At 50.7% G+C, this 9,780-nt stretch overlaps 1 protein-coding gene across 2 annotated transcripts; it reads left to right on the forward strand.

Moving 5' to 3' along the window:
- The first annotated feature begins 455 nt into the window (after nucleotides 1-455).
- On the forward strand, nucleotides 456-9,637 carry ATOX1 (antioxidant 1 copper chaperone). Of its 2 annotated transcripts, none has more exons than XM_036242070.1 (4): nucleotides 456-544; nucleotides 4,974-5,049; nucleotides 7,616-7,785; nucleotides 9,250-9,637. In XM_036242070.1, the coding sequence occupies exons 1-3, from the start codon at nucleotides 539-541 to the stop codon at nucleotides 7,738-7,740; spliced, it is 207 nt and encodes a 68-aa protein (XP_036097963.1). In that variant the 5' UTR covers nucleotides 456-538; the 3' UTR covers nucleotides 7,741-7,785; nucleotides 9,250-9,637. The 2 variants fall into 2 exon arrangements, with proteins under 2 accessions (XP_036097963.1, XP_036097962.1); XM_036242069.1 differs by lacking the exon at nucleotides 9,250-9,637 and adding an exon at nucleotides 8,858-8,994.
- Nucleotides 9,638-9,780: the final 143 nt, after the last annotated feature.

Genomic DNA, 9,780 nt, shown 5'->3' on the forward strand with positions numbered 1-9,780 from the left:
TTTTCCGCGACTGCATTTCGGATGCCTAGCACAGTGCCGGTTCATGGCTGGGACTCCTTAAAGAGTGACTGAGTGAACCCCTGACGTCGTCCCCTTTAGGGAGGGCCAGGATCTGTCCTGCGCACGACGGGGCCCTTGTATTCCCAGCCCCCATTCGGAGCCCGAAACGAAGCAAGCACGCTGAACCCGGCCAGCAGGCGGTGGCGGCCAGCCCAGCGCTTCTCTCCGCCTCGCTCTGAGTGGCGGGTGTCCCGGGCCACGCCCGCCGGAAGAATGCCCACTGGCCCCCGCGGTCTGGCCGCTCCGGCCTGCCGGGCCGGGGGCGGGGCCTAATGCCGGCCGGCGGGGCCTGGCCGCGGGGGCGGGGCCTGGCCTGCGGGGGCGGGGCCTGGCCTGCGGGGGCGGGGCCTGGCCTGCGGGGGGCGGGGCCTGGCCTGCGCGGGGCGGCCCCGGGCTCTCACACCCGGAAACGCCGCGGCGCCCGCGCTCAGAACCTGGAGAAGCGTCGCAGCCGCCGCCGCCCACCACCGCTTCAGTCATGCCGGTAAGTGGCCGTTCCGCCCCGGGCCGTGCGGGCCCGCGGCCCCCGGCTGGCCTCTCGGCCGCACAGCTACTGGGCCATGGGTCGCTCCTCAAGGGCTCGGGCCGCGGCCGGAGCTGTGGCCCCTCTGCTCGGCCCTCCGCACCAGCCCCGGCTTCGGCCGCGCTCCGGAAAATCGGAGGAGAGTCAGGCTGCGAAAGATTGAATGCAGGGCCTCCAGCGACTGCAGGCCCGGGCCTTCTGCACAGACGGGGACGCTGACCCCGAGAGGGGCAGGGAGTAGCCGAGATTTCCGGAGCGGGTGGGGGCTGAGGGGTCCCTGCGCCTCCCACCTGGGTACACCTGCCCGCCCCGCTGGCCTCCAGAGAGGGACGGCGGTTGGGGGGCGGTGGGGGAGGGCGGGGTGGCTGCTGCCTTTCGGACCGGCAGGTTTGCAGAGGTCCGTGTTTTTCTTCCCTTCCCCGGCTTACTCTGGCCGACTTTCAGGTCAGTGCCCGGTGACACTGAATGGAGACAGTGCTTTTACCGGTCACTTTCTGACCCTGAGCCCTTGAGCCCCAGAGAGGTTCAGGGACCTGCCCAAAGTCACCAGCTGCTCAATGGCAGAGTTTGGGGAGGAATGAGCAAGTCTTTGCTGGTCTTTGCAGCTCACTCAGTCTTTCTGCATGTTTCTGGTTGCCCCTGGCCTCATTTTCTAGATAAGAAATTAAGGCCTTGTCCTGGCCCCTGTGGCTCAGAGGGTTGGGAGGGCGTGGTCCCAAGCACTGAAAGGTTACCAGTTCAGGGCACGTGTGGTAGGGGGCCTGCAGGGGGCAGCCATGGAGATAACCGCTCTCTCGTTGATGTTTCTCCCTCTCCCTCCCTCCCTCTCTCTCTCTAAAAATCAACAAAAATATCTTTAAAAAAGAAAAAGAAATTAAGGCCTTTTGGCTCACGTTGCCTCTTGGGAGCATGCCCCTGCCCCTCTTCATTCCCCCAGGTGCATTACCTTTGCCTTTCTCTCTCCTAAGCTCCAAGGGCCCTACTTTTGCTTCTGTGACTTGTTTCAGAAGCCCAGCTGGCTCACTTCTACTACTTCTGTAACTTTCTAAATAGAATTTCTCTTATAATTTGAAAAAAAAGAAGAAGAAAGAAATGAAGGTCTTTTGCAAATACAAAAAAAAACTCAAAAGCTCATAACTTACTCAAAGTTGTGTTGGGATTAATCCAATCCCCTTATTTTCAGACTCCCAGTCTCTCCTGGCCTGGCCACATGGTAAGTCCTCCCTAGTCACATTGGCTAGGGAGGAAGCTTTGGTCCCATTTGCATCCTAGAGATCTTGTTTGGGTCATGCAGTGTTTAGCACTGTCCCCCACGGTGCCTAGTTCACAGCTCTGCCCCAAGTGAGTACTCAGAGGTGTCTCACAGAGGCTCTGTTTCTTAGCAGCCTAGCTTTGGGGAAGGTGACAGGTGAGCCAGAGAGGCCCCCTGGGCCAAGACAAACATCTCAGGTGTCATTTCCCTTGGGTCTTGCCAGGTGCCATAAGACAAATCCTCAGACAACACAAAGTGTTGACTGAGAACCTGACAGCATCAGCCCTCCCAGTTGAGCAGATCTGCCTGTGGCAGTGTTAGAGGGCAGCATTAATCACCCTGGGACTGGGAGAGGAGGCCACCCGGTTCTGTGGGGTGTGGCAGTAAGAGGAAGGCCAGCCTGAGGATCACTATCCTGTGTCCACTCTGGGGATTTAGACAGACAAAAGACCCTTCAGAGGGATGCCTGATGTCAAGAGGGCACTTGGCGCCATAGCACTGAGGCAGGGAGGGGGGAGCCTGTCACCTGAGAAGTGTCTCAGACACTTGGAATCTCAGAAACCTTTTTGAAAATCTGCTCCTGCTTGCCAACCAGATGACCTCGGTTAAGCTGCTTTACTTCTCGGTGCCTTGATTTCCTTATCTGTAAAATGGGGATAAAAACTGACCTAATAGGACTGTTAGTATTAACTGGAGAACTGCCAGTAAAATATTCGGCACAGCCACTGACATAGCTAATCCACAAGAAATGGTAGCTCTTGTGTAGACCTAGGACAAGTAGGGTAGGACTACAGGCAGGCAGATTACAAATCCCATTTTAACAAGGATCATAGTGGTTAAGAGTTTAGGCTCTGGAGACTGTCCCACTAGCCTTGTACTCACTAGTAGTGTCACATTGAGTGAGTGGCCTAACCTTTGAACCTCAACCTCCTCATTTGTCAGGAAGGGATAATTGTGATGATTCAACAATGTAATTCATGGAAGGTGCTTAGAACAATTTCTGGTACAAGGAGGCACTCAAGCTTTAGTAGTAGTAAGCTCTCAGTATTCAGGGTGTTCAAAGACTGAAGAGATGAGAAAGAGCTCCTCTGAGAGGAGCTGGACAAGGTGACTCCCCTCTATTCCCTTCCTTCCAGTTCTGAGATTCTGTGAAAGAGTTGTTCAACTTACCGGACTTTTTCATCGACTTTGAAGGACCCATTTCATAGGTGACAGAGCAGAGGCTCTGAGGGGCTGGAACTGGGCAAAGTCAAGCATTCAGTGGCGGCCGTTGCTGGGGTTCTCTGTGAAGAAAGTTTTACTCTGTCTGTTAAGTAGATTTTCCACCGCACCCCCAAATTTACTTTTGTAACTCAGAGGTGGAGGAGGAGAACACTGAATTGTAATGTCTGCCACCCAGAAGCCATGTCCTGGCTTCTGACCTCTGTTCTGGGGAGGGTGAAGGAGACCCGTTATCTGTGGTCTTCAGCAGAAAACCTCAGATATCTGTTGACTTTAAGCCCTTGGGCAGCAAAAGCTCATGCTACTTCACAAGGTGTTCCCACATTCAGCGTTCCTGCTAAGATTCAGAGTTGTGGGGGGTGGCAGGTGGCAGTGCTATTTGCTGGCCCAGAACTAGCAAGATGCCCCTGGAGCCAGGAAAGCCTGGGTTCTCTCCCCAGCTTCAGCACATACTGGCCATGTGACTGCAGGCAGTTTAATCAACCCTTGGGAACCTCAGCTTCCTCCTGAGTGAAATAAGCTGCTGGCTCCCTTTCCAGGCTGGGTGAGGACTAACTCAGATGCGGGGTAAAGAGAGTTGGCATAGTGGACACACAATACATTCAGGTCTTATATCAATCTTGCGAATCCTTTAAAGGTTGGGATGGGTGTACAAGTGCAAACCATTGACACATCTTGACTGTTTGTTCTAGAGCAGGAGTCAGCAAACTTTCTTAAAGGACCAGATAGTACCTAGCTTGGGCTTCGAAAACAATGCGGTCTGTTACAACTACAGGCATACCTGGTTTTATTTGCACTTTGCTTTATTGTGCTTCACGTATATTGTGTTTTTAACAAATTAAAAGCTGGACCCTCCACTAAGCAAAAGGATTACAACTTGCTCTATTGCAATACCCACTATCTTGCGGTGGTCAGGAATCGAACTCCCAACCTCTCCAAGCTGTGTCTGTACTGGGGATGTAGCAGTGAAGTAAACAAAGCCTCTGTCTTCTGGGAGCTCAGTTTGTTAGATATCATGGAGACTGGATGTCAGGCCCCATGGAGCATCCAGGAGCCTGGGTTCCCTTATTGGTCTGCCCTCCAACTCACTGGGCGCCTGTGCAAATCCACTCCCTTCCCAGGATTTAGGAGCTGCCTCTGAGAAAGGCATTCAGATGAGGACAGTGGTCATCATATATCAGAATCTCCTGGGAAGCTTTCTAGCCATTGTAGATGCCCCAGCTCACACTTGCTCATCAGAACCCATAGTTATTGCCATAGTGGTGATTCTAATGCAAAAGGTGATCTGATGCAGAAATAAGACCATCAGCCCTGGCTGGTTTGGTTCAGTGGTTCGTGCATCAGCCTGTGGACCAAATAGTCCCGGGTTTGATTCTAGCCAAGGTCATGTACCTCGGTTGCAGTTTGTCCCTGGCCCCGGTTGGGGTCATGTGGGTGGCAACCAGTCGATGTGTCTCTCTCACATTGATGTTTCTCTCTCTCTCTCTCTCTCCCCCCCCCTCCCACTCTGAGGATAAATGTATTTAAAAAAAAAGAAAAAAGAAAAAGAAATAAGACCATCAGAGCAGCATGGCTCTGAAGATGGGCGTCCACCCATGTCAGAGTTGATGGTCCTGACATAACCCCTTAGCTCCAAAATCAGGATTTTGAACACGAGACTAGAAACCAACACTTGAAACTAACTTCCCAGCTGATTGAACTCACTGTGTGCCAGCAAGGTGAAAGGGATTATCTCATTTAATACAACAGCTTGTGAGATAACTGTTGAAGAGAGCCAGGCCCAGAAACAGGCCACTGGTGAGTCTGACAACAGCCAGATCTTACGCTGTGTCTTGGCCCGTGAGTGGGCCTGCATGCTGGTGGGATGTGCGGGTCTTTCTGCAGGACTTGGCTCATGGTCTCCTTCGTTTGTTTCAGAAGCACGAGTTCTCTGTAGACATGACTTGTGAAGGCTGCGCGAATGCAGCCACTCGGGTCCTCAACAAGCTAGGAGGTGAGTGAGTGGCCCTCCGTTGGGGGTTGAGGTGGGGGAGACTAATAAACTTTATATTGTGTTCAAATGCATGCAGACACGGAGAGAAGCTTGGGTTTAAGCTGATAATAACAGTAAAACTAACATGTGTTGAGTACTTAGCATGTGCCGAGTACTCTCCTTTGTGGCTTTCATTTAATCCTCACAAACATTTAGGTAACTTCTTTGGCTGTCTCCATTATAGCAGGAGGGAACTGAAGTTCAGAGAGGTTAAGTAACTTGAATGGGATCACACAGCCAGTAAGTGGCAGACGTGCTGTCTAGCTCCAGAGCCCTGTCAGTACTAGTTAGTATGTTGGTGATCTCCAGTGGGATAACTTTTGTTATGTGACACATTTGAGTGTCATTTTCTATTAAGATTTTAAAAATTGTAACAGTTTCAAAAATAAACTTTGAATCATTCATGTGTAGAACTCCTAAAGCTCCTCTTTGGGGCATATTTAGAAAACCATTATTCTCATCCAGCCCCCTGAACTCTCAGCTGGGGAAACTGAGGCCCAGACAGGGCTGAGGTCTGGCCCTGGGGCTCCAGGAGGTATTGATTAAGTTGCGATAAGAATTCTGGTAGTGCCGGGGCAGTCAGTCTTCTAAGACTTTCATTTGTAAAACCCTAGATGATCATAAGACCGAGAGGACTTAAAGCAGTCCTCTGAGCCATACGTTCCGTCTGTGGAATGGGGATTTTGACACCAGTGCCCCGAGGGGAAGTGACTTGTCCGAATTCCCAGAGTGAGTCACTGGCTGGTTTCTAGGCCTGAATTTGAAAGAAACAGTGGAAAGAACCTGGCTGCTGACTTGTCATGTGACTGCGGTCTCTTCTCCCCCAGGTCTGAGTTTTCCCAGCTGTAACATGGGAATGTCTGTCTGTACCTGCTTTTGCGGTGGATACTTTAAGTGAACTCCTGCCCAGAAGCCCCTCATATATAGAGTGACATGGTCTGGATGAGATGAGGGTGGGTCTGCTTTTTGACAGCACATCTGCCTAGGAACGTGGACTTCAAAGAACACAACTTGAAATCCACTGTCAGGTGGTCCCAGAGCTTCTTCCAGCTCTAAAATACGTATTCCAAAGCGGAAGGAGACACTTTTGAACCAAAGACAAAAGCCCAGAGTGCAGCACAGACACATTGTAGCACCTGCCCACCCCACCTCTCCATTAGGTACAAATTCAGACCTTAGGACTAATCCCTGTGCATGTGATTGTTAAGGCCCCCTGACATGCTTGGGGATCTGCCTTTGAACTTGGGCAGGTTTGTCCCCATCTTTCACTACTGCCCTCCTCCCCCTTGGGCAGCCTCTTCAGTTGGAACAGAAGGATTTCGAGTTGGCTGGGGCCCTAGATGAGTAGTCCTGGGCCCGAGGAATCACAGACTAATGGCATACTTGAATTTGGAAAAACCACAGAGGCTGGCCAACCCCAACTCCTTCATATAAATGGGAAAACTATAATGGGCAGCACCCAGCAAGACAGTGGTGAAGCCACACTTAGAACCTAAGGGCTTCTCTCTGCATGCTGCTGTCTCAGCAAGACTTGTTCTACATGCTCCCATGTGCTACTCCGGGGCTTTCGATCGGCACAGCCCTTGAGGGGTAATTTCGATGCAAAATCGATTAACATTGAAAAGGTGCCAGTCTGTTGCTCCACGATTTCCATTCTATGAACTCATGGTACTAAAATATTTTCACAGGTTTTATAAGCTATGTTCATGTATGTTTGCTGTGTCATAGCTGTGGTAAGAGGAAGAAACTGGAAGAGACCTCGATATCTTTCAGCAGGGGATTAAGTAGATGTGTGGTACATCCACAGTAGGGAACACGGTGCAGCTGTTATAAAAAAGAATGACGTGCTCAGCCCGTGTGGCTCAGTTGAGGCTCATCCCATGCACCAGGAGGTCACCCGGTTCAGTTCCCAGTCAGGGCACATGCCTGGGTTGTGGGCCCGATCTCCAGTGGGGGCATACAGGAGGCAGCCAATTGATGTTTCTCTCTCATTGGTGTTTCCATCTCTCTCTTCCCCTTCCTTCCTCTCTCTAAAATAAGTAAAAACATATTAAAAGAAAGAAAAAAAAAGAATTAAGTATTCTGTTTGTGCTAAAATGGCAAGATATCCTGGCCATTGGAAAGTGAAATACAGCAAGACCTATTTGTGTAGTATGATGCCATTTGGGAGGGTTATTTTTCACGTCTCTCAGGGAGAAAGACTGGAGAGATGCCACACGGTTCGTGGTGATCTCTAGAGGCTGAAGAGAGTAGAGGCCTCACAATTTCAAATTTTATTCAGAGATGTTTTTTAATGGTGTGTCACTGTTACTTTTGCAATTAGAAAAGAAACTTAAAAGAAGCCCTACCCTAGAGCAGGGATCAGCAAACTGTAGCCTTACGGGGAAAGTTTCCTGATCCCTGGCCTAGAGGAAAGGGTTAGAGTGGTTGTGAAGAAGAATTTCAGAGCCTGAACCCTTTCTCACTCTGAGTGTGAGTGTCTCTGCCTCCACCACCACCCTCGCCCACCCTCTTGCTCTTCCTTCAGGAGTTCAGTTTGAGATCGACCTGCCCAACAAGAAGATTTGCATCGACTCTGAACACAGCATGGACACTCTGCTGGAAACCTTGAGGAAAACAGGGAAGACCGTTACCTACATCGGCCTCAAATAGCGAGGGCCTGGACCCCGGGCCTGCAGGATGGACCAAAGTGGGCAGGTGGGCGAGGCCCCAGCACTTCAACAGAACAGTTCATTATCTAATGTAACCCACATGTCCAGGGAACCCTTACAGCCCCCAATGAGCAGAGCTTGCACTGTGTAATGTCTCCCAGGGCCGTTTTTGTTTGTTTGTTTAAGATTTTTTTATTGATTTTTAGAGAGAGAGGAAGGGAGAAGGAGAGAGAGAAACATCAATTGACTGCCTCCTGCACGCCCCCTACTGGGGATGGAGCCTGAAACCCAGGCACGTGCCCTGCTCCCGAATCAAACCAGCAACCTTTCGGTGCACGGGATGACACCCAACCAAATGAGACATACTGGCCAGGGCTTGCTTTTTTTTTTTTCATAGGAAGGCTCACACATCTGCACGTAGGGTACTGAAAATGAATCCCCATGTACCCATCACCCAGATCCAATCATAGTCCAGTCATTGCCATCATTGTTTCATCTATGGCCAACTCTCCCCACCCCCATATCATTCCATAGAACATTCTAGACATAATTTTATCTGCACATATGGCAGTAACCATGTGTAGTCTGGGGAGGCTCCCCACGATTCTGTTCATGGCGCTGGGTGAGAATCACCGGTTAAGTGCTTTGCCCTACACGCCCAGGCAGCATCTTTTCTGTCTCTGAGTCTGTTTTAACACCCCCCCCCCCATGACTGATTTCAATCCAGGTTTGGGAACCAGCACTAGAATGTTTATTGGTTATAACGTCACCTTGCTCACCTGGCTCTTGGAAGAATTGTTTGCCCATGATTTTGTTCGTTGCCTCCCCGGTGTAAGTTGAAACAGGACAGTGAGTACTGTCTCAGCAGCCCTGGGAGTTCCCCAGAAGAGGCCTCAGCAGTGACTGGCTTAGCAAGGTTCCTGGGTTCCAGTCAAGCTGAGAACAACAGACTTGGGAGCAGTGTGCAAGGCTGGACACGGCTTTTAGGGCTTCTCCAGCAACTGGGTTTCCCAGCTCACCTTCAGCAGCTGTCTTAGTGCGCCTTTACTGTTTCTGCAATGCTTCCATGTGCACAGCAGATGGCGCGCTTGTTCCACCTAACTTCTCATCTCTTCCAGGATCCTGATCCTCTCCTGTCTTCCAGACAGATCTGGAACCTGGCAATCCTGCTCAACGCCAGGCGTTCCTGTGGAGACCCTCGCTTGCCCTGCTCCTCCCTCGCTTCCCTGCAATAAAGTTGAACTGCTTTTGTTGATGTTGCCTCTCATGTCACTTGCTTACACTCTGCTGTGATGCTCACATGTTGCTATGAAGGAGATAACCGCAGTGCTTCCTCGGGTTGGAGTTCTAAGAGCTCCTGACTGGGAGTAAGAAGCCCAGTGGATTTTAATTTTTTGCTGTGTGATCTTTTGCGAGTCACTTACTCTCTCTGGGCCTCACTTTTCCTCATCTATACAGTGAAGGTGTTGGTTCAGATTGGTGATCTTACTTTTCTTCACTACTTTCTTAGACTTCACATGTTGAAGAAGGTGTGTCCTGTCAAGTCGATTCAAATCTTGACAGAAGAGTGGGTAGAAGCAGTGAAGACAGACTGCCTGAGACAGTCCCAGCACAAGTACCTCCCAGCGGGGCACATAACTCGATGTCCACAGGATAACGTGTGGTGATAGCATCTCCTGCAAATGGTGGCTGTGGGGACTAGACGAGGCGACATGTAGATCACTCAGAGCAGAGCTTGCCTGTTAGAGACCACTCTGCAAACATTCTCTATTCGCAAATGCATTTTTTTGCTTGTATTTCATTAATCAAAGATGTGTACATGCCCGGCCGGTGTGGCTCAGTGGTTGAGCGTCGACCCATGCACCAAGAGGTCACCAGTTTGACTCCCAGTCAGGGCACATGCCTTGGCTGTGGGCCAAATCCCCAGTGGGGGGCATGCAGGAGGCGGCCGCTCGGTATTCTGTCTCATTGATGTTTCTGTCTCTCCCTCTACTTTCCTCTCTCTGAAATCAATAAAGAAAAAACGAAAAGACCTGTAGAG

Source organism: Molossus molossus, unplaced genomic scaffold (assembly GCF_014108415.1).
Source record: "Molossus molossus isolate mMolMol1 unplaced genomic scaffold, mMolMol1.p scaffold_m16_p_4, whole genome shotgun sequence".
NCBI lineage: Eukaryota > Metazoa > Chordata > Mammalia > Chiroptera > Molossidae > Molossus > Molossus molossus.